General features: G+C 37.3%; 2 protein-coding genes and 4 non-coding genes across 6 annotated transcripts in view; 2 read left to right on the top strand and 4 right to left on the bottom strand.

The window, feature by feature from the left end:
* slc25a10a (solute carrier family 25 member 10a) overlaps positions 1 to 12,861 on the bottom strand; it is a 229,429-nt gene extending 216,568 nt beyond the window's left edge. Inside the window, exon 1 of the mRNA XM_073856876.1 lies at positions 12,579 to 12,861. Within this exon, the coding sequence (XP_073712977.1) occupies positions 12,579 to 12,684 (106 nt within the window). The 5' untranslated portion in view covers positions 12,685 to 12,861. The remainder of the gene's footprint in view (positions 1 to 12,578) is intronic.
* On the top strand, positions 595 to 808 carry LOC129436920 (small nucleolar RNA U3). The gene has a single exon (XR_008641992.2). It is a non-coding gene; the product is annotated as a small nucleolar RNA U3 (small nucleolar RNA).
* LOC141351282 (small nucleolar RNA U3) lies at positions 3,326 to 3,539 on the top strand. The gene has a single exon (XR_012359492.1). It is a non-coding gene; the product is annotated as a small nucleolar RNA U3 (small nucleolar RNA).
* On the bottom strand, positions 8,849 to 9,062 carry LOC129436925 (small nucleolar RNA U3). The gene has a single exon (XR_008641996.2). It is a non-coding gene; the product is annotated as a small nucleolar RNA U3 (small nucleolar RNA).
* On the bottom strand, positions 10,729 to 10,942 carry LOC129436952 (small nucleolar RNA U3). The gene has a single exon (XR_008642018.2). It is a non-coding gene; the product is annotated as a small nucleolar RNA U3 (small nucleolar RNA).
* A 6,794-nt stretch (positions 12,862 to 19,655) lies between the features above and the next one.
* On the bottom strand, positions 19,656 to 22,070 carry mrpl12 (mitochondrial ribosomal protein L12). The gene is made up of 5 exons (XM_055185992.2): positions 21,848 to 22,070; positions 20,646 to 20,838; positions 20,478 to 20,555; positions 20,246 to 20,383; positions 19,656 to 20,136 (listed from the first exon to the last, which is right to left on the bottom strand). The coding sequence occupies exons 1-5, from the start codon at positions 21,904 to 21,906 to the stop codon at positions 20,020 to 20,022; spliced, it is 585 nt and encodes a 194-aa protein (XP_055041967.2). The 5' UTR covers positions 21,907 to 22,070; the 3' UTR covers positions 19,656 to 20,019.
* Between the last annotated feature and the right edge of the window lie 876 nt (positions 22,071 to 22,946).

The raw sequence follows: 22,946 nt of genomic DNA, 5'->3' as shown, positions 1-22,946 counted from the left end.
CCGCATGCTCGAACAAGTCTACTACGTCATATGTCATGATAACGTCAACATGGCGAATACTGTCCATACTTAACGCGAACGTAGGTACTGTCTTAGAGCACGTTAAGTAGGTACCCAGTGAAATTCAGTACCTACACAGTAAGTATGCGATTTCGGATTCAGCCATTGTGTTGCTCACATTACGAGATCCTGTGGTGATAATATCAAACAGGTTTTAATATATTGTAGCGTCTGTGATAGCTTGAGACAGGTTTGAATCACGTTGTTGACATATTTGTACTTAACGACATTTGGCTACCGCAACAAGCTTCAATTTGGTCGTGATGCGAGGAGTTTGTCGCAGAATAAATACAAATACACCTAAAGCAGCTAATCAAGGTCTTCAGGATCACTTGAAAATTGAAGGCAGGTGTGTTTGATTAGAGTTGAACCTGAACTCTGCAGGATAGTCGATCACCAGAAGCAGGATTGGGCACCTCTGATTCATAGTGTTTCTGAGCATCTCATCCCTCTCTGAATCATAAAGCCACAACTTACCGTCATTGAGGTTCATTGTCTCTCTGAAGGTGTGTTCAGTAAGCGCAATGAGATGTCAAGACTATGCTTTCAGGGATCATTTCTATAGTTTTAAACTAGGAAATGTGTTTTGAAAGAGTTGAGTCTCTTGAACCACGATGAAGAGTGTTGATGTGTTTCTCTGAGCGTGAATCAAGTAGTGGTTGGTGATTATTATCACAGATCATTGCTGTTGATGGATGTTCTTTAATCTTAATAAGATTAAAGAAGAGAAGTGCATGATCTGAGTGGGTTTGTTATTTTAGGTTAAAAGAAATAATGTCATGAAGGTGTTTTGCCATGAGAAAGCAAAGCAATCGACCGGAGACCAGCCAATCGGGAGATTTCGATACATTACACAGGACTTCTCAACACCCTGACTTCACGCACAGACCCAGGATATACCACAAAGTGCTCAGCTGATTCATGAAAATAAAGCTGTAGAATTGTCACAGCTGTGTTGAGATGACAGTAAACGTGTGATGGTTTGTTTCAGATTGGAATCTATAGGTTTTCATTTATTGTGATGGTTTTATTCATTCATTTTTTTTTATTCATCTCTATGTTGTTTTAATTAAATACAAGAGATTGCTTCACTAAAATGTATATAATCACATTGACTGCATTGTCTAGTTTGCATTCAAGCACAGCTGTCATCTGACAATAGATATTAAATTACAATCTGCTTGTTTTACTTATTTTAGTCCACTACAAAATCATGTAATATCTGTAACACTGACAGAGACCGTAGTAGAGTTGTCAAGTTACTGATGCAATCAGGTGTTAGTGCACCTGTCCCTCATACACATGTGGCATAATGACGTACGAGCAGTGATCTACGAATTTTGAAATACTAATGTCCCAACTACGCCACCCGGAATACCCGGGAAATCTTAAAGACACACAGGTCCAATGGTCAAGGATGGCGTGAGAAAGACAAACAATAATTTACCAAAATATAATTTATTTTCATAGACAACAGGTAGAAAAAATATGATATTGTTGAAGTTTACACAAAAAGCAAAATCACATCTACAAGGGGAGATCGCCTGCAGGGGTTGGAGAGTCACCACACACTTAATATATAATACACTCGTGAAAACACCACAAAATTTCCACACAGCAAATTGTGTAAACAAACTCAGGCAATCTCCACTTTGTAGATGTGAACAACTTCAATACACAATTAAACATAAGACCACATACAAAAATAACAAAAGAAAATAACATTGGTGATCCATCATACAGGCGACCACAATTCCTGCATCTGGGTATACGTCACAGGCAGGGCTGAACTCAGATGACAATGTAGTTGTTGTAGGTACTTCCCAGCCCAAACCACCAAATGAATGCAGTCCGACAAAGAGTCAATACTGTCGCCACTTTACGGACACAAATACACAAATGGAATAAAACAAACTCAGGCAAAGCAGCAATGTAGTCACATCCAAAAAGGATTACCAAGACCCTTAGACACGGCCATGTTTGGATATCTGCCAAACAAGACATAATTTAGTACAAAAAAATACTACATTTAACAAGTAAAAACCATACATACCAAGAAAGATAACGAAGTCTTCACGGCGTATCACTCATCCAAAAATGGTTACAAACACACACGACACTAAACGTAACAAACAATCAGTCTCTAGTAAAATCAAAAGTTTCAGACATCACAGTAAACAAAACCCACCTGCCACAAACGTAGCAATGCACTGCCATCAAATGCCATCAGATAAGCCGCTCATTTGAAAAGAGCGCTTAAATGGAGAGAGTGATAAATGACGCTTCCCAAGCGCTACATTACTAGGCCTTTTATGCCTTGTAAAACAGGCTCTGATTGGTTCAGATTTACCTGAAACCAACCAATGAGAAATCACCAACTCCTACACCTTGGGAAACATGCCCTGATTGGTTCACACGTTTAAAAGAAACCAACCAATGAGCACCTGGGCTATACGCCACTTCACTACACACACACATACGTTTTCATGCCTTTATGAGTTTATGCACCGCTGTAAGAACCAACAGGTGGATGACATCAAGTACCGTGAGAGCGATTCCAGAAATCACACGGAAAAGTCTGATTTCGAGTTGCTCTCGCGGTATTGTGATGTCAATCTCCTGTCAATTCTTGTGGTTCCGCATGAACTCGAACAAGTCTACTACGTCATATGTCATGATAACGTCAACATGGCGAATGCTGTCCATACTTAACGCGAACGATTTCGGATTCAGCCATTGTGTTGCTCACATTACGAGATCCTGTGGTGATAATATCAAACAGGTTTTAAAATATTGCGGCGTCTGTGATAGTTTGAGACAAGTTTGAATCACGTTGCTGACATATTTGTAATTAACGACATTTGGCGACCGCAACAAGCTCGGATTTGGTCGCGATGCGAGGAGTTTGTCGCAGACCTTCGAAATCTGTCCGCGATAGCAAAAACCCACCAACATCCAACCTGCAACAAGTCGCAACCTGCAGGCCATGAGACTCAAACCGGCAACTCTCGGTTTACAAGCCCGACTCTCTAACAAATAGGCTATGACTGCCCATGCCACCAATGTATCCTTAATACTATAAATAACGCATTATTAACAGATTTGCAAACATTCATCAATTCATTAACTACAGTCCATACTGAAAGGTTTTATAGTTTTGTGTTTCTGAGCATTTCATTCCTCTCAGAATCATAAAGCCACAACTTACCGTCATTGAGGTTCATCGTCTCTCTGAAGGTGTGTTCGGTAAGCACGGTGAGACATTAAGACTATGCTTTCAGGAATCGTTTCTATAGTTTTAAACTAGGAAATGTGTTTCAAAAGTGTTGAGTCTCTTGAACCACGATGAAGAGTGTTGATGTGTTTTTCTGAGCGTGAATCAAGTAATGGTTGGTGATAACTATCACAGATCACTGCTATTGATGAATGTTCTTTAACCTTAATAAGATTAAGGAAGAGAAGTGCATGATCAGAGTGGGGTTTTTTGAGATTAAGAGAAAGAGATAACAAAGGTTTTGCTTGTGCAAACTAGGGCTGAAATGATTCATTCGAGTACTCGATTTACTCGATTCAAAAAATTCCTCGAGGCAAAAATTCTGCCTCGAAGTCTCGTTAAATTCCTATGATGCGCACTACACGCGCCGAGATCTGATTCACACGGACCGTTGTTCAATGTTCAGGAAGCACATCATAGCGCGTGGTCCATAAATGGCAGAGAGAGACTGTCTAAAGTTTGGGATCATTACATTATCATTACATTCAGCATCTGAACTGAAAACATCCACTGTTGTTTCACCAAGCGTCGATGAAACAAGGTAATGTAGCTTCCGCTGATTTTAATCCCATACTGTATTTGTAGCGATGTCGTTATGCGGTTTGACTAGATATGATGTTTAGCTTTGATGTTTTTAAGTAGTAAACGTATTCACGTTCAATTGCAGGACAGTATAGATTAAAAAAGAACCCCTTGACACACACGCATGCACTACAGGTGTGTGTACCAAAAAACGGCACCACAGTGCAATCATATATGGGCAACTTGTAATCTGACATATTTTGTTCAATAATAATAATCTCTGTCTTATTGGAGTTTAGCATAAGGAAGTTATTCTCTCTCACGCGAGTCAGACCGATCGCGCAATGCATCACATATGCTTAAACTTTTATGTAGCCACGCAACAATAATTTCAGCATGCATTCACTGTATACAGCAGGACGTGATGTTGTGATTTTTCGAACGGATTCTTTACCTAAAATGCACCGCAAAGCAAGTGATGCAAACCAAATGCAGCATTCTATTGAAAAGTAATGTATGTATTTCTGCAGTACCAAAATGCAATGAAGCAACTGAACGTCTGACTGGGGTGTCACTCTTCCTCACGCACAGAACGCGTGCACACACCCAAACGCACGTAGGAGTTTTCCTTACTCAAACATGTTCTGAGGGCAGAAAGAATGTGACTGGCTCACAAAAACGACCAATCAAAATGCCCGTCGCTGGCCCAAGCCCTCAGCGGAGCCTCCAAGGCAGCTTCTGCCGTGAAGCAGTTCGAGCTCACCGTTGGTCAGATGAGTAGCGCAGATATGGTAAGATAGGAATGAGACTGTTTTTGAATTCAGCTCGAAACGTTTCGAGCATTTAAGTGACGCGTTTTCACGTGTCCGTGTCATGACTTTCTTTTTCGTGCCAGTTTCACGGATTGGTTACTCAATTTTTTTTCCTTTTTTCTAACAATTGTTGATTGGGACTGGGGTTAGATTTGTGGTTTTCGTCACATTTTTAAACTATTCTCGCGCGAGGATAAAGTTGGGTTTGGGTTAAAATCAGAGGTGTCAAATCCATGTGCCAGGAGTAAAAGTCCTCTCCAGTATTTTGTTCCAATCACCTGGATTTAATTAGCAGTTTTTCAGCAGGAGCTGACCTCCTGACTCGTTGGTGTTTTAAGTCCTCAACGAAGCCTTCAAGGCAGCGCTGCCTGGAAGGCACTCCCTGTGCCCCGAGCGTTTCAGCCAATCACAGCACTGGTGCTAGATATTGAGCCTTCCGCCAGCTTCTGGCAGTATGAGCTCACCGTTGGTCAGGTGAGTAGCGCAGATATGGTAAGATAGGAATGTGACTGTATTTGAGTTCAGCTCGAAAAGTTTTGAGCGTTTAAGGGATGTGTTACTTCGTTTTCACATGTCCATAGCACAATATTTTTCGTGCCAGTTTCATGTATTGGTTGCGCAATTGTTTTTCCTATTTTTTTTACCATTGTTGCTTGGGGCTTAGGTTTGTGGCTTTCGTCTAATTTTTAGAATGTTTTCGTGCGAGGATAAAGTTGCGTTTGGCATAAATGCGGATGTCTTTTTAAGCATTGGTTTATATGTTTATTTAACAGAATAACCCAGGAGTTGGGGTTAAGGTGAGGATGTCATTTTATGTAACAGAAAGTTGTTCTAACCCCAATCACAAGCAACAATGGCAAGCAAATAGGAAAAAGAATTTAGCAACCAACACGTGAAACTGCCACAAAAAAACTTGTGCCACGGACACGCGACAACGCAAAAACACGTCACCCAAACGCTCAAAACATCTCGAGCTGGATTCAAACACAGTAACATTCCTATTTTAGCATATCTGCGCCACTCACCTGACCAACGGTGAGCTCATACTGCCAGAAGCTGGCGGAAGGGTCAATATCTAGCACCAGTGATGTGATTGGCTGAAACGCTCGGGGCACAGGGAGTGCCTTCCAGGCAGCGCTGCCTTGAAGGCTTCGTTGAGGGCTTAAAACACCAACGAGTCAGGAGGTCAGCTCCTGCTGAAAAACTGCTAATTAAATCCAGGTGATTGGAACAAAATACTGGAGAGGACTTTTACTCCTGGCACATGGATTTGACACCTCTGGTTAAAATGACATGGTTTATACATTTATTTGTCAGAAAATTAAATTGTTCTTGCTTGGAGTTGGGGTTAGAGTTGGGTTAGGGTGAGGATGTAATTTTATGTAACAAAGTTGTTCTAACCCCAATCCCAAGCGACAATGGTAAGAAAATATATTCTATATATACTAGGGGTGACCCCGAATAGTCGAAGATTCGATGCATCGACAGGAGAAGCCTGATTCGACTACCAATCTCACAGTCGAATCGTCGCAGATGTGTTATGAAATGAGGATCATTCAATTTTGGCAGTATATGGGTGCACACATTATCTGATTTCACATATAACAGATTTTTCACAATATATTAATATACAGCATATTATTATAATGCTGCGAATAATATGTGAAGTAACAGCTTTCAATAAATATTTTTAAAATGCGTTAATAAATCCAACATCCCGGGCTACGGAGGTTTCTTCGTTAATAAACCATTGCCTCTTTGTTTCTACATTTAAAAGACAAAGCTGGCAATTATATTATGGCTATACTTTTCTATTCTTTTAATATTTTATTTTATTTATCAATCACTCTGGGTTATCTGATTTAACTATTTGGCTTGTGTTTTGTTTCTGTGCACTTGAGGCATTTTGCATATTTGTTCTGCACTTTGTTACTTCTGACCTCATTTTATTAAAAAAATGATGTTACTTCTGACCTTATTTTATTAAAATAAAATCTGTTATAAACGTAAATTCTGATCTAATTTAAGTCTGTAAATTTTGGATAGGTTTTCGTTGTATCAATGTTGCGCTATTGCGTGCTGGTCATGCTTGCGCATGTAATTTAGCCGAACGGGCTAGGTGCTCATATTTAGGAGTTCATCAAACTAAACATTAAAAAACGGATGTTTTTTGACGGGTATACATTTTTAAAATGTATTTATCATACATTTTGGTTATCTTGTCAAAAGTTAAACTACAAAACAGGTAAGCCGTTTTTTAAAATTTCGGTGATGAAACGGAAACTATCTGCACCGAACCTATTTCTGCCTGACACGAATGTCTTTCTTGTGATTTAATATTATGGTTGGTGTTCACTTTTAAATGATAGCAAAGAGATTCCTGAAATAAATAATATTATCCGGTCTTTCTGTATCTAAAGTGAATACAGAGATGATCAAAGTCAGAGCAAGCAAGCAGGTATTTCTGTGCTAAATAATAACGCATAGTGTCTATAAAATCATTAATTTATGTGTTTTTCATGTTATAAATTAACGTTTAAAGGGGACATATTATGAGATTTTTTTAAAGATGTAAACTAAGTCTAAAATAGGTCTGAGCAAAAGTGTGCCGTTTTGGGTGTGTCATTTAAAATGCAAATGAGCGGATGAAGTGCAACCACTGATCACAATGATGGTGGATTGTTGCAAATGAAACTCTATTGTGCTGTGAATTATTTTCTCTCTCTCGCTTTCTCTCCATACTAAATGGTTGTGCTGTGGTTGGATAGTGCAGATAAAGGGGGCGGTATTACCTTATTCTGACATCACAATAAGGGCCAAATTACAATGACCTATTTTTTCACATGCTTGCAGAAAATGGTTTACCAAAACTAAGTTATTGGGTTGATCTTTTTAACATTTTCTAGGTTGATAGAAGCACTGGGGACACAATTATAGCACTTAAACATGGAAAAAGTCAGATTTTCATACTATGTCCCCTTTAATGAATTGTAAATAAAGATTAGTTTTTATCATTTACAGTCATAATCACAAATTATTTGTCATTTCTCATTTGTCGGGTTTTTTTTGGTCATGACTGCTTTGACGCGCTATTTCTCCAAATTAAATAAAAACACTTAATTGTAGCCGGGGTTTCCAAGGCAGAATCACCTTTATTTTTTAGGTTTAGTTATCAAAATGTTTTTTTGTGTGATGTTCTGTAGATCGTGGCTTTAAAATGTTATGAGGAATAAATAAACAAATGTTGCCTTATATATTTTACCTTAAAAAAATAAATATATAAATGCATCGTCAGTTTTGTCTTCTTTCATCACTTGAAAGACAGTTTTGGTCACTTTAACAGAAAGTTGTTTATGTGTGCTGCTTGTGAAAGAAAATAAAAGTTACCAATTTGTACCTGGTCTGGCCCCCTCCCAACCCATGCAGACAAACATAGATATGATTCGACTATCGGTCGACTATGGAAAGATTCGACAATTCTGATTCGAATATGTAAATCCTTAGTCGAGGACACCCCTAATATATACTCATCTGACCAACGGTGAGCTCAAACTGCTTCACTGCAGAAGCTGCCTTGGAGGCTCCGCTGAGGGCTTAAACCAGTAACGAGCATTTTGATTGGTCGTTTTTGTGAACCAATCACATTCTTTCTGCCCTCAGAACATGTTTGAGTAAGGAAAACTCCTATCTACAAAAAGCAACCTTGTTGTGCAGTTTGAGCAACACGGAGATTCAGGTAGTTTTCAATCCTGTAGAGTGAACTTACGATAACTAACATCAATAGTGCATTTAAACATTTATAAAGAACACAAAGAATGGCCTTCTCAGCTACTGTAGTTGCAACTCTTGTGTCATTAGCACAGTGTGTTCAACACATCATCGTTTTGGTTTAAAAAACTTGTGCAATGTTTGGTCGGGGCTGAACGCAGCCAAGGTGAAAAGAAACCTTGTTGTGCAATGTGAGCAACACAAGAGATTTAGGTAGTTTTTCAATCCTGTAGTGTGAACTTGCAATAACTAACACTAATAGTGCACTCTACCATAAATCTATCAGAATGTTTGTTGAAATAAGCAGAAACTACAACACTGTCATATCACAGCAAAACACATGCATTTTAATATTTGTTTACACAAACAAATCAACTTCATCACACTCTTTCTTTTAACCTTAAATAACAAACCCACTCTGATCATGTACTTCTCTTCTTTAGTCTTATTAAGATTAAAGAACATTCATCAATAGCAATGATCTGTGATAATTATCATCAACCATTACTTGATTCACGCTCAGAGAAACACATCAACACTCTTCATCGTGGTTCAAGAGACTCAACTCTTTCAAAACACATTTCCTAGTTTAAAACTATAGAAATGATCCCTGAAAGCATAGTCTTGACATCTCACTGTGCTTACCGAACACACCTTCAGAGAGACGATGAACCTCAATGACGGTAAGTTGTGGCTTTATGATTCTGAGAGGGATGAGATGCTCAGAAACACTAGGGTGGCGTCCGCAAACTCAAGGCAGTGACTCGTTGCCTCGCCGCCTCATGAGGAAATGACTTCAGAGGCATGAAGGCAGCTCAGAGAAAGGCTTTCGGACGCACTTCAAAGGCAGCGTGTTTGCAATATAAAAAGAGAGTGCCTTTGTGATAACTAATCACATATTTGAAAACTACAATACCAATTTCTCGCTAGAAATGCAATTAAAAGGTGTAAAAAGTGAAATCTACCTTCATTTACACTAAATTTGTGCTCCAGTCGCTTCCTTGGCCGCCATTTTATTTTTTAGAACTCGACCAATCACATTCTTATTGTAAGCCCACGCATAAGTATCTCAGGAGACAGGAAGTAAACCTAACATTTAAATCGGACAAGCCTTTATGCCTTCCTGCCTTGGAAAGCTGCCTCAGAAGGCAGCAATTTTGAGTTTTCAGACTCAGCCTATGAATCAGGGATGACCAATCCTGTTTCTGGCGATCGACTATCCTGCAGAGTTTAGGTTTAACTTTAATCAAACACACATGCCTTCAATTTTCAAGTGATCCTAAACACCTTGATTAGCTGCTTCAGGTGCTTTTGATTTGGGTTGGAGCTAAACTTTGCAGGCCAGTCTATCGCCAGGAGCAGGATCGGGCACCCATGCTATAAAACCTTTCAGCATGGACTGTAGTTAACAAATTGATTGTGCAAATCTGTTAATAATGCGTTTATTATAGTATTAAGGATACATCAGTGGCATGGGCAGTCATAGCCTATTTGTTAGAGAGTCTGTCTTGTAAACCGAGAGTTGCTGGTTTGAGTCTAATGGCCTGCAGGTTGCGAATTGTTGCAGGTTGGATTTTGGTGGGTTTCTGCTATTGCGGACAAATTTCCAAGGTCCGCAACAAACTCCTCGCATCGGGACCAAATAGGAGCTTGTTGCGGTCGCCAAATGTCATTAATTACAAATATGTCAGCAACGTGATTCAAACTTGTCTCGAGCTATCACAGACGTCACAATATTTTAAAACCTATTTGATATTATCCCCACAGGATCTCGTAATGTGAGCAACACAATGACAATTTGTAAGTAATCCAGCCAATCCCAGCACAGATGGTATAAACAGAGAAAGGTCAACCAAGTGATGGGCAGGTTGAACGTCCATTCGTAAAGTAATGGCCTGATCATTGAAATTTCTCGCCAGATTTTATGTGAGATAAAGCATTTTCGCTGATGGTTGGGAACGCCTCTTTATCAAGTGTTTTGTAGTATGTGCAGCTCGTCAGTTGGGTGTTGTGTTTAGAATGCGTGCAGTTATACCACGACAACAACGTGAAAAGAAACCTTGTTGTGCAGTTTGAGCAACACAGTGATTCAGATAGTTTTCCAATTCTGAAGTGTGAATTTACGTTAACTAACAGCAATAGTGGACTCTACCAAAAATATATCAGTATGTTTGTTGAAATAAACAAAAATTACAACACTGTCATAACACAGCAAAACACAAGCATTTTAATATTTGTTTACACAAACAAAACACCTCCATCACATTCTTTCTTTCAACCTCAAACAACAAACCCACTCAGATCATGCACTTCTCTTCTTTAATCTTTTTAAGAGTAAAGAACAATCATCAATAGCAATGATCTGTGATAATTATCACCAACCATTCCTTGATTCACACTCAGGGAAACACATCAACACTCTTCATTGTGGTTCAAGAGACTCAACTCCTTCAAAACACATTTCCTAGTTTAAAACTATAGAAATGATCCCTGAAAGCATAATCTTGACATCTCACCGCACTTACCAAACAAACCTTCAGAGAGACGATGAATCTCAATGACGGTAAGTTGTGGCTTTATGATTCTGAGAGGGACAAAATGCTTAGAAACACAAAACTATAAAACCTTTCAGCATGGACTATAGTTTATGAACTGATGAATGTTTGCAAATCTGTTAATAACAATGTGTTATATAGTATTAAGGATACAACGATGGCATGGGCAGTCATAGCCTATTCATCAGAGAGTCGGGCTTGTAACTCAATAGTTGCCGGTTCAAATCTCAGGGCCTGCAGCTTGGGACTAATTGCAGGTTGGATTTTGGCGGGATTTTGCTGTGGTAGACAGATTTTCAAGGTCTGCCATCAAATTGGAGCTTGAACTACATTCACAAAGCCCCTGACTCTTTCAGCAAAATCAACCAATCCATTCAAAACCATTTTACCTGTACTTAAAATCAAACAAATCTTTCAAATCACACACACATGGTTTGCTGGTGACCACCAGCATGGGATGCTGGTCATATCAGCAAGACCAGCAAATGTTGTGTTTTGGTGCTGGTATACTGGTGACCATGCTTTGACCAAGGGTTTGCAACATGCTGTATTTGTTTGTTTAAATATGGCACAAAATTCACTCCATATGATTAATAATCAAAAACTACTGACCGCGCTGCACCCAACTATTCGGTGTATTACTGCACAGCACCAACAGGGACAATTTTTCCAGTGTAAGGAAGACTTTTAGTGATTTTACTTATAACGGGTGGTGATATATGTTATATTTTGTTTTAATATTTGTATTGTGTGGTAACCGTTTAATAAAAGCAATAATGAGGTGCTGTATTGTAAAGGTGTTGCTTTTGACCCTGCTTCTTTGCATTATGCCTAACAACGCCCTTCAGTCATACAGCACAGCCTTTCATACCTTACTACCAGGGTTGCCAGATCCGCGTAACAAAACCAGCCCAATGGCCACTCAAAATTAGTCCAATAGCATCCCAACGACTATTCACAGCCCAAATACCAACAACAAATGAACAAAATACTTTCATGTCTAACAAAAAAAAAAAAAAAAACATCAACCTGCCGAAACAGTTTAAGTAGCCCAATGCAGAACACTGCCGAAAGGCAAAGGACCTGGCAACGCTGCTTGTTACTTATATAAATATTACATTGTTTATTTGTAAATATTGTACAAACAAATAATGTTCATGCTTTGTAAGCTATGTTAATGATATTATATTCAATATATGCTATTATTATTCAATTATTCTGCATAAAATTATTTAAAGATAAATTGTGAATGTTATTTTTAGGTCAAAAAATTTGTTTTCATAGTGGGTTTATGGTAAGAATGGCATAAAAGAATCACTCGGAAAAAGTTTTTTCAACTCACTCTGTAAGAAAAATATACAAAATCTATCACATTGTGTACCAATTGAGATGTACAGTACTTGTTGAGAGGATACCCAGTTTGTACCTTTTTTGTGGACAATTTTAGGTTAACATAAGCGTTGGGATTTTCCATATTCTTACCCAACCATGGCATCTATACTAACTATACTGTACGAAGTACGGTGTAATGTTAAATCCTTCAAGTTGTGAAGTCCCTTTTTTAGATGCATTCATGTACTCATAACTTTATTAAGTCCAGGGGATGAGTGCAACAGGCGGCCGCACACGAGGCGATTCCTCCGAAATACCAGCGGGACTTTCGCGTCTCTCTCATGACTGACTCCCGATCCATTATAATGAAAAATACCGACACGCGCACACGACATAAAAGCGCACGCTTCAGATAATCCCAACACTGCAGATGACCAGGAGTTAAAGGTTTACTACTCTACAAATGTCATTTTATACGTTACATGGACGCAGATACAGCAACCTCAACACATATGCGCGTCGCTCCTATCAGATAATGTCCGATCACAGTCCGAGACCTTTTGAGACCCTTAAAGTGGCGCGAGCATCTGTCATAAGAAAGTATCATATGTGCCAACGCAACATTGTTGCTTTAAGGGGACATGCACTACTTTTAAAGTTGCTGATACCCACATGGCACTAAAGTCTTTCTATTTTGATTATTTCATTTCAGAGAACGCCTATAAAATACACGAGTACAGAAAACAATAAAATGTGAAGATATTGTGCAATTTTTGGGTTAGAAAATGTCATAATGATCTGTTTGATCTGTCAAGATTACTTTCAGTATGCAGTGTGTACGTGACACACATAAATAGTAGCATGAAATGACATCAGCTGTGGGATTTGAATGGTTGTCAAAAGTTAATTTCACTCGATGTGCTTTGCTACTGGACTCTTAATAAACATGACTAAACACAATTATTCGCGATAGTAGTTTTAAAATCACATCTAATCGTATTTTACGATTGGTAGTTCAGACACCACAGCCACATTTTCACACCAATTTTATTTAATAAATCTTTTCTTCCCTGAACTATTGCATTATTTTACAAATTAAAGGGATAGATCACAAAAATCATAATTTTCTCATTCTTATGTTGTTCTAAACCTGTATGTTTTTTTTATGGACACAAAAGAAGATATTTTGAAGAATTCACATCCATAGTAAGAAAACAAATATTACGTAAGTATTGTGATAAAGAATATATTTTGATAAATGATGGTAAGCACACAGCTGATTGTAATCATTGACTTCCATAGTAGGAAAAACAAATACAATGGAATTCAGTGGGTACCATTTACCACAATGCTTCAATAATATTTGTTTTCCTACTATAGAAGTCAATGTATCAAGATATCTTCTTTTGTGTTCATCAGAGTCATACAGGTTTTAAACAACATGCGGACGAGAAACCATAATTGTCTTTATATGAGCTAACTATGATCTACAGCATTAATCTTTAGTTCATGTTAATTTCATGTACTACACTGTAAAAAATGTCTGTAAATTGAACAGTAAAATACCGTATATATGATACAGAATAAAACCGTATTTCACAAAACATGTGATAACCGTAGGATTCACTGTGAAAAACTTTAATTAGTTTTACAGACTAAGACCTTACATTTAACAGTAAAAAACATATAAAAATATGGTTTATTGCAGTAAAATTAACAAGATACTGTATTACCATAAAAATGAAAAAAAAAATATTGAGCAATATCAGCGTAATAGATATGGCATTATGCGTTATTGATGTAACATTAAAACTTTTAGAGAATATATTTGTTACCAATATACTGAACCATCTGTTTATATTTTACTAAATCCTTGTTGATAGAGTTTAAAAATTAGAATAATATCAGTCTGCACTATAGTGGTCATCATGCAGGCATTTGTCATCAAGTTCCTAATTTTATCACACTAAAATTACTTTTAAACATAAAATTACAATTATTTTCTAAACATGGACGATAAGTTTACAACTGCTGTCAAAACAAGATACAAGTCCTCAACTATTCCAGCATCCACACACGTGATTTAGTAGACAAATCTTCTTTCTGACGTGATGTAATCACAAGTCAAATGGATATTTTCCACCAAATTTATCCCATTAAATCTCCAGTTTGTGGTTGTTTAAGATTCATTTGAAGTCACCACTATTGTAATTAGTGTTTCCTTTAGTTAGGCATTTGTCCTTGTGACCTTTATTGACCTAACTCTCCTCTTTTAGCAATTGCAACAGTGCTTTATTAAGACCACTTGTTTATTGTTAGAGGGAGTAGGAAAAACTATCATGTGATCTATTGATTGCTTGTATGTCATGCACATAGACTGTAAAAAAGATGGACGACGCCTGTTCGCTCTCTTCCATTGGTGAAAAGTGAAGCCGCCAGTGTCCCGATATGGCGCTGACATCTTGGGTCTTGAGTCTGCGCAATAGCGATTTCGGGACCAGTCATGCGCAGTAGTGAGCAGGAAGGGAAGGCGCGAAGTCAAAACCCCGCCTTCGCTCTCGTAGAATGCGCATATCACACGATATCACAGCTGTCAATCATGACGTGACACCACCGTTTTTATATCATTAAATAACTAACTAAACACAAATCTATTTTAAAAATAAACATTTGAATTTACATCAGCGTGATAAAAACTACAGTAAATGACAGAAACCAGCTTTGGAAAAAAGATAATTGAAGTGTAATTAATTTTTTTAGTTGGTCTCAAGTCCCATTGAATAACATGGGGAGGCGGGCTTTATGACCTATACTGGGACCGCCCACTGGGGGGCGATCGAGACGTTTTGGCTTCACTTTTCAGGGCTTGTGCGGCACGCTTGGTCATGCATATAATTTTATATGCATAAAATTTCATAAATATTTTATGAACATAAAATGATAAAATAACATTAAAGAAATAAAGCACAAAAAAGTGATGCTCTATGCAAATGACACTGTTTTGAACAAGACTGCTGTAATGCTTTAGTTAGTTTCTTTTTTTTAGTGTCTTTAGACATCAACACTTTGGATACAAATCTCAACGATGGTGACAGTAAATGGTAAGAAAGTTGCACAATTTTGTCATGTCACAATGCATGATGGGAGTTATGAATGAGTTTTCTGCAATCCTGGTACCCAGCATGCATTGCAGCATGAAGCTTTGTTGTTGAATGTCACCATTGTTGCGTTTCATAGGCGGATTAAAGTGTCTGTAAAGACTACGGAGAATGTACTGTAAATCTACAGTTTTTTAAAGGAATTAAAGGAAATGTCTATAAACATAATGGAAATAGTACTGGTAATCTATTTTACGGATGTTTTTACAGTGTAGCATTTAAATTAGACAGTTCTGAGCTTTAAAATAGATGGTACTGAACCGTCATTTGTACAACATAAACCTTTACAATAAATAGGTTTGAGCTGTAAAAAATGGTAATGAACCATAAATATTACAATGTTAACCCTTGAATTTGACAGATATAAACTGTTTTAGCAACATAAACATGTTAAATAGACAGTTATAAACTGTAAAAAAAACATTTAAAATTTGTAAAATATACAGTACAATGGGTGCAATCCCGTAAAACCAATAACATTGCTACCGTATTTTTGACGGTAAAGATCTGGCAACCACAGCTGCCGGTTTTCTACCGTAAAATGTACGGTTTATTTTTAACAGTGTAATACATTTTTAAAATCAAACGTTTTATGCACATTTGGCATTAACCAACATTAATAAATGTTGAAAAACTACAAGTGATCTAAAACTTTCACCAAAGCTAAGACAAGAATGACTTTTGTGGCACAAAATAAAAGTGATTTTTTTTTAATCGTGAAGTGGATAAAAAATGAGAACTATTGTATGGCGGAAGAACACCTAGCCTGCAGCACCCCGACCCCGGGTGCAGTAACATCATCACTCCTGACTCCTCCCCCTCTTAAACTTCCGTCAATAGACGGTTTCGGCAGTAACAACATAAAGAAGCGGCTCGTGGTCGTGGTCCGCACGTAACTTCCGGTAAACTCCGCTAAGAATAAATAACAACAAAGTTCTTTAAACGTAGTTTATTTATATAACAAGCAAAAAAACTTACCGTAGATTACCTAGGAAACCAAAACATTTGTTATTTTCGATGAGGCATTGGTTCAAGAGATCAGTTTAACAACTAGTCAGACCATTAAAAAAAACAAAACCGGAATTAAAGTTGAGATCCAGATGTGTATCGCACTAGCGTAGCCAGGATTCACAATGTGGGTGGGCCCAGAGAAAATCAGGTGGGCCTTAACCAAAAAAAGCGTCTGTTATCAAAATATACAAACACACAACTACACCAGTTTCAATATATCACCGTTTAATAAGAACAAAAGCCTGTATGGGCCCTATTTTAACAATCTAAACGCAATGTGCAATAAACCAATAAGAGTATCATCTCCTTTACAAGCCAGTTGCGCTTGCCTTGCGCCATCCCGATTCCATATTTTGGCAGAATTTGTAAACTAAAAAACTGAGCAGAGGAAGAAGACCACCAGTTTAAGATTGATATTAAAAAATTGTGTTGTTTTTATTTGTAATGAAATTGTTATTCTTTGGTATTAAAACCTTTAAAAGTCGTTTTCTTTCAGTCATGATCATTCAAGTAAAAATAGCAGGCTTTTAATTGCTGTAAATGTATTGATAGCCCAGATGATCCGTGTTATCTCAAAGAATAGTTTACAAATATGCAAGAAAAGCTTTAGGCCTACTTTAAAAATACTTTAAATAGTAGCTTAATTTGTTGGTATTTGAAAAGTTTCGTTGCAAAAGAAATCTCGTTTTTTGGTTGTGCATTCCAATTAATATCAATTCAACTGCGGTTGGTTTGTTTTGATTTAAACCTTCATAACTTAAAAAATACAGCTAGCACTATAAAACAAAATAATAACATGATAACATAATAATAATTTGACAAAAATGTTAAAAACGGAGTTCTCTCGTTTTGCAACGAAATTCTTCATTTAAACCTTTAAAAGTCGTTTTCTTTCAGTCATGGAAGTAAAAATAGCAGGCTTTTAATTATTGTAAATGTATGGATAGCCTACATGATCAGTAATCTCAAAGAATAATTTACAAATATGCAAGAAAAGGTTTGTACTTTAAAAATAGTTTATTTGTAACAATAAATAATTTATAAACGCAATTTCAGCACTAGAACAGCGCTGTGGGTGTTTTGAAATTTAAGCATAACATAAAAACGGTTCTCATCTCATCATATCCACACAAAGTCATCATATTTAATACATTTTTGGGTAGCATTAAAAAAATTCTAAATAAATGCAATATTTGCATTTGTTTAAAGCAAAACATTTAATTACTTACCAGGCTACAGGTGAAGCAGCTTTTTACGCCTTCTAACGTCTCATAATCGGTCCTAATTTATGTCCAAGACACTCAATAATAATCTTTAAAACAATTTATCATTTTAATCCTTTGATTTTTCATATTTTAAACGTTTGTGTGCTGCTGGGCATCCATGTGATAAGCAAATGCACGTTGCCGTTTATAGGCGCAAATGCGCGTTGCCGTTTATAGGCGCGTATGCGCTCATTAAATAACAAAAGCAATATTTCTCCATTGGCAGGTTATAGTTGGTCATGGCGTAGGCTAGTCTATTTTATTTGCCTCAAAATAGCAAAGCACCAACAATGCGCCTGAACACCTCGTTTTCAGACCAGAAGGCTCATGGGCGCAAATGTTATGCAAAGACTTTTCTTTTTTTAGCTGCTGAACCAACACCTCAGGTTCAGAAACCTCAACGGTAATGTTAAAGGGTGCACCATCAAGCTGTACTAAAGTCTTCTCACCGAAGGTCTTCGTGACCTTCATTCTAAGACAATGAAGCAGCGCAGCTTTCATTATTCCTTACGTGTCAGCCTTAAACCGGGTGTTAATGTTAATTTCTATGATGTAGGGTGTAGGAGGGGCCAGGAGGCTGTTCGAAATGCGCTATTTATTGCACTACTATTTACAAAATTAACTTATTCCTTATTATAATAGCAAACAAGAGTTTTAAAAAAAAGATTTATTTTATAGGTCAAGTATAGTGATAAATGCAACATAATTTACTCTTTAGGATAACTAATAGGCTTTACTGGATAGGCAGGTGGGTGGGCCTAGCTGACAGGTGGGTGGACCCAGGCCCACCCATAGCTACGCGGCTGGTGTATCGCATCAGGGCACATACGTCCGATGAAACAGTCTATATTACTGCGCCCGAGGTCAATGTGCTGCAAACTAAGTGCTCTTCTGCCATACAATATAGTTCTCATTTTTATCAGCTTAAAAAATTCATGTTTAATTTTGTGCCACCATACTTACTCATGTAACTACTCATGTAACAGTCTTTAAATAGGGAAAACAAGACGCTTGTGGTGTCTAAATTCTTCCGTGTTTGGATCCTATGGAATTAATGGTGATAGACTAAATGCTAACACATTCACAAGGCACTGTACAAAGATTCAAGTGCACGCAGTAAAAAAATAGGCATGTATTCATTCATCTAAGTTGAGATAAAAACATAGTAAAATATAAAAAAAATGTGGTGTTTTCCTTTAACAAATACAACCTTATTGTAAAGTGTTATCACAAACCCTTTTTTGTTTTTGAACCCATAGGACTTTCAACTAATTTAACACGGTGTAAAATTGCATATTTTCTAGTGTAATATAATAAAGAACAGGATTTAAATTTGCTGTGACTAGGGCGATCACATAGATGGATAAACAAAATGCAACACCTTTAAAAAAAATATGAATTTCTTATTTTAGCAATTAGGTAGAAGGTCACATCTTGGTAGTTCCTATTTTAAGTATGGAGGGTCTTGCCTCATAGTAGGAGATTATGAAATGATACTAAATAGATGACATTCACTGTAGTGCTCTCTTTAAAGCTTCTAGTAAACCAGTCATCCGTTATTGCTACAAGTATTAATTTACATTCTTAAAAAGCCACCAGGAAAAAGGTCACCAAGGCCCGGTTTCAAAGACAAGGATTAGATTAAGCCAGGATTAGGCCTTGGCATTTAAGTAGCTTAAATAAATTTGATTTAAGATGTCCAACAGTAAAAAAAATCAAATTTGAGACAAAACAATGGGACTGATGTATTTTAAGACATGCACGTCAGGCCAAGTTGTTTTTAGTTAATACACCTCAAGCATGCATTTTAGTCTGGACTGCGAAACCAGGCCTAAGTGTGCAGTGTCTACGTCTTCTACAATGTAGTAATCAAGGCAGCAAAGAGCATCATGACACAGTACGTATAACACATTTATTCAACCACAAGCAACTGCAATTTAGTCCCCTTGTCAGGACAACCCCAAGTACCTGAGACAAAGCTTCACAGACACAGACCAGCACTGTCTACTCTGCTCAGGACAGCACGTGTGCGAATAAATGAGTGCAGGTATATGACAGATAAATGGACGAGGTGATGGCGGGTGGTGTGTGTTTGTAGGCCGGGAGCCTGTTTAGAGTTCAGTATGAGAGTTCAGCCAACCACCCAACCATCTCTAGTGGACCAAGTGGTAATCTTAAAGGCGTAATTTGCTTTCCTTTTCATTTATCTCGTATAAAAATTATGACAGACAGGTAACAACCGAAGAAGTGGTCAGTGCATCTTCACTCCAGCACCACAGTGCCACCTGCTGTTTCAAGTGCTGCTTTAAGTTTTTCTGCTTCCTCTTTAGACACATTAGCCCGGATCTCCTGAGGTAGAGACTCCACAAGCTTCTTGGCCTGTAATTCAAATAATACAATAAATAACGGAGACGATTAATGATAGTCGGAGCATCAAAATTGGATTGCAAACTAGGTAGAAAACAGTATATACACGAGTAAATCCTACCTGTACAAGGTTCAGACCCTGAATGCAATTCTTTACTTCTTTGATCAATTTCACTTTATCAGCCGCCTTCAGTTCTGTCAGTTTGACTGTGAAATGGGTTTTCTCTTTTTTGGCAGGTGCAGCCTCCTCATCGGCAGCCTGCAAATTTATTAAGACCAATTATTATAAAACTATATGTTAACAACTGCAGTGTTTGTTAAAACCCATGCTTGTACCACCACTAAAACATTACCTGAGCGGCGGGTGCGGCAGGTGCTGCTGGCATTGCACCCATTGCCATCATACCAACATCCTTAATGTTTAAAGTTTTCTGATGGAGAATAAATAACAATTAGGATCACAATGAATATATTTACCTTAAATTTTCTTATGTCATTTGGCTTTCCGTAGTACGCTTTACCTTCAGTAACTCATTGAGGTCCGACACTTCTATCAGTGTGAGACTGGCGATGTCGCTGACGAGCTGTTGGATTTTGGGCGAGTATTGCTTGGGTGCTCCATCCAGAGGAGGTGTGGCAATGGCATCAGATGGACTGACTGTACTCGTCTTGAGCGGTCGCAGCACACACAGTGCTGGTGTCTGTAGATTGTGTCTGTAAAAAATGTGCCCATTTAGACAGCAGTAATGAGAATAGAAAACAAGCAAATGCATGGTGTGTATTAAACTGTAGTCAAAAGAATGGGCGCTAAACGGTGTTATTGTACCAGATGACCAATTTTACTACTTAAGTAAAGCTATTTTATAAGTAGCATAGTAATAAATGTTATAATGTTATGGTGAAGCTAATATAGATATTAATGCTATTAATTGGTAGAGCATTGTGTTGGGAGAGCAAAAGGTCATGGGTTCGAATCCCAGGGAACACACATTAAGAATAAAAAATGTATAGCCTGAATGCACTGTCACTTTGGAAAAAAGCATCTATTAAATGCATAAAAATGTAAAAATGTAGATATGATATAATAAATGCTATAATGCTGCTTGTTATTATCCCAAAACTACAACCCTAATGGAGATACATTAAGTGTTGGGTCCTGATCCCTTTGTTAGGGACTGTTTTGCACTAACGGCTAGCTGACAATACATTATCACTATGTTATTAGGGTTTAATAAATAACAACAATGTATACCCATTACTGCAAGTAATCTAACACTAAACAAAATATGCATTTGATATGCATATGATACAGAAAACATGAACAGTAACTGAAGGCGTGACCTTCTAACTTATACAGATCACAGTTGGTAAAGATTTGTATTTGCTAGACTCTGATTTGTTCTGAAGGACACCATTTGCAATATAAACTATACTTTAATTCGTACAAACATTCCCTGACGTTTATATCCAACATTAACAGGTCATATGGATCAGTGTCATGTGCAGAATAAATGCGGATGTGAATATCATCTGCAGAGAAGGTTATCTGAACCTGATCTCATATAAATCTTATTAACACAAAGCGTTGTATGTACAGCGATGGCGCTGACAGATATAGTATAAGAATTAAAATGTGAAATATTAACGTCCTTGAATGATCGGCTTCACGCGCAGTTCACCAGGGTCCAGTACGTTAGTTATATGTGAAGCGCTCGCGACTTACCGGTGTGTGTTCGCTGTTATCCGCAGCGCGGTCCGGACACAATGTCTCGTGCAATACATGACAAACTGTAAAATATACAAATTGCTTCTGTAAACAACCGTGTCTAGAACACAATCCTACACTGTGTTTGTCTGTCAGCCAGTCAGTCAGTCACTGATCTTCTACCAAAAGCACATGGCGTCCTCCACTCACTTTCCTGACCTACCCCAATGCATTGCGACGGACTTCAAAAAACTTTATTTAAACAATCGCACGCTGACTTTTAAAGGGATAGTTGAACCAAAATGAAAATTCTGTCATCATTTTCTCACTTTCGTGTTGTTACAAACCTGTATAATTTTATTTGTTTTATGAACAGGATATTTTGAGGAATGTTTTTAACCAAGCCGTTCGTGAGCCCCATTCACTTTCATAGTAGGAAAAATAATACTATGGATGGAAGTGAATGGCTCACAAACTGTTTGATTACGAACGTTCCTCAAAATATCTTCATTCGTGTTCATAAAAACAACAACAAGAAATTTATGCAGGTTTGTAACAACACGAGAGTAAATGATGACAGAATTTACATTTTTGGGTGAACTATCACTTTAAGGTTTATGTCAAGAAGTATACACCGAATTAAGTATTTATTTTGCCAATTATATGGATACTTACAATACTTTGGCACGATTTTAATATGATTTAAGCTAAAATAATTGAATTACCCGAGACGTAAATATTTAAGAAATCAGTTGGCATTATACAGAAACACGTTTGTATAAAATCGTATTTTATATTTGTATTTATACATTTTTAAAACATTTTATTTACTTTAAAAAAAAAGAGAAAATAATGAATTTTAAAATAACTAGAAATACATCCAATCAACCTACTGATTTGAATTGCCCTGCGCATGCATTATATTGAAAACATAGACATCTATACTATAATAATCTTCTGTTAAACATTAAATAAATCTTATTTGCATGCTCTATATACCTTTTTGATCAATAAAATTATCCAAATAGCCATTACCTGTCCAGAACTTAAAGGGTGAAGCACATTAAAACTTATTGTCCTGATAATATCATTATGTTTTTAAAAGGTAAAAACACAA

Source organism: Misgurnus anguillicaudatus, chromosome 19 (assembly GCF_027580225.2).
Source record: "Misgurnus anguillicaudatus chromosome 19, ASM2758022v2, whole genome shotgun sequence".
Lineage (NCBI taxonomy): Eukaryota > Metazoa > Chordata > Actinopteri > Cypriniformes > Cobitidae > Misgurnus > Misgurnus anguillicaudatus.
The sequence above is the reverse complement of the archived record's forward strand: the minus strand, read 5'-3'. Positions and strand labels throughout refer to the sequence as shown.

What these genes read in the sequence shown, in the direction of transcription:
- mrpl12 (XM_055185992.2), bottom strand. Translation starts at nt 21,906, where the DNA reads ATGTATTGCACGAGACATTGTGTCCGGACCGCGCTGCGGATAACAGCG. An exon ending in ATAACAGCGAACACACACCG is followed by an intron (nt 20,839 to 21,847) that starts GTAAGTCGCGAG and finishes CATTTTTTACAG; the next exon opens with ACACAATCTACAGACACCAG. An exon ending in ACCTCAATGAGTTACTGAAG is followed by an intron (nt 20,556 to 20,645) that starts GTAAAGCGTACT and finishes ATTCTCCATCAG; the next exon opens with AAAACTTTAAACATTAAGGA.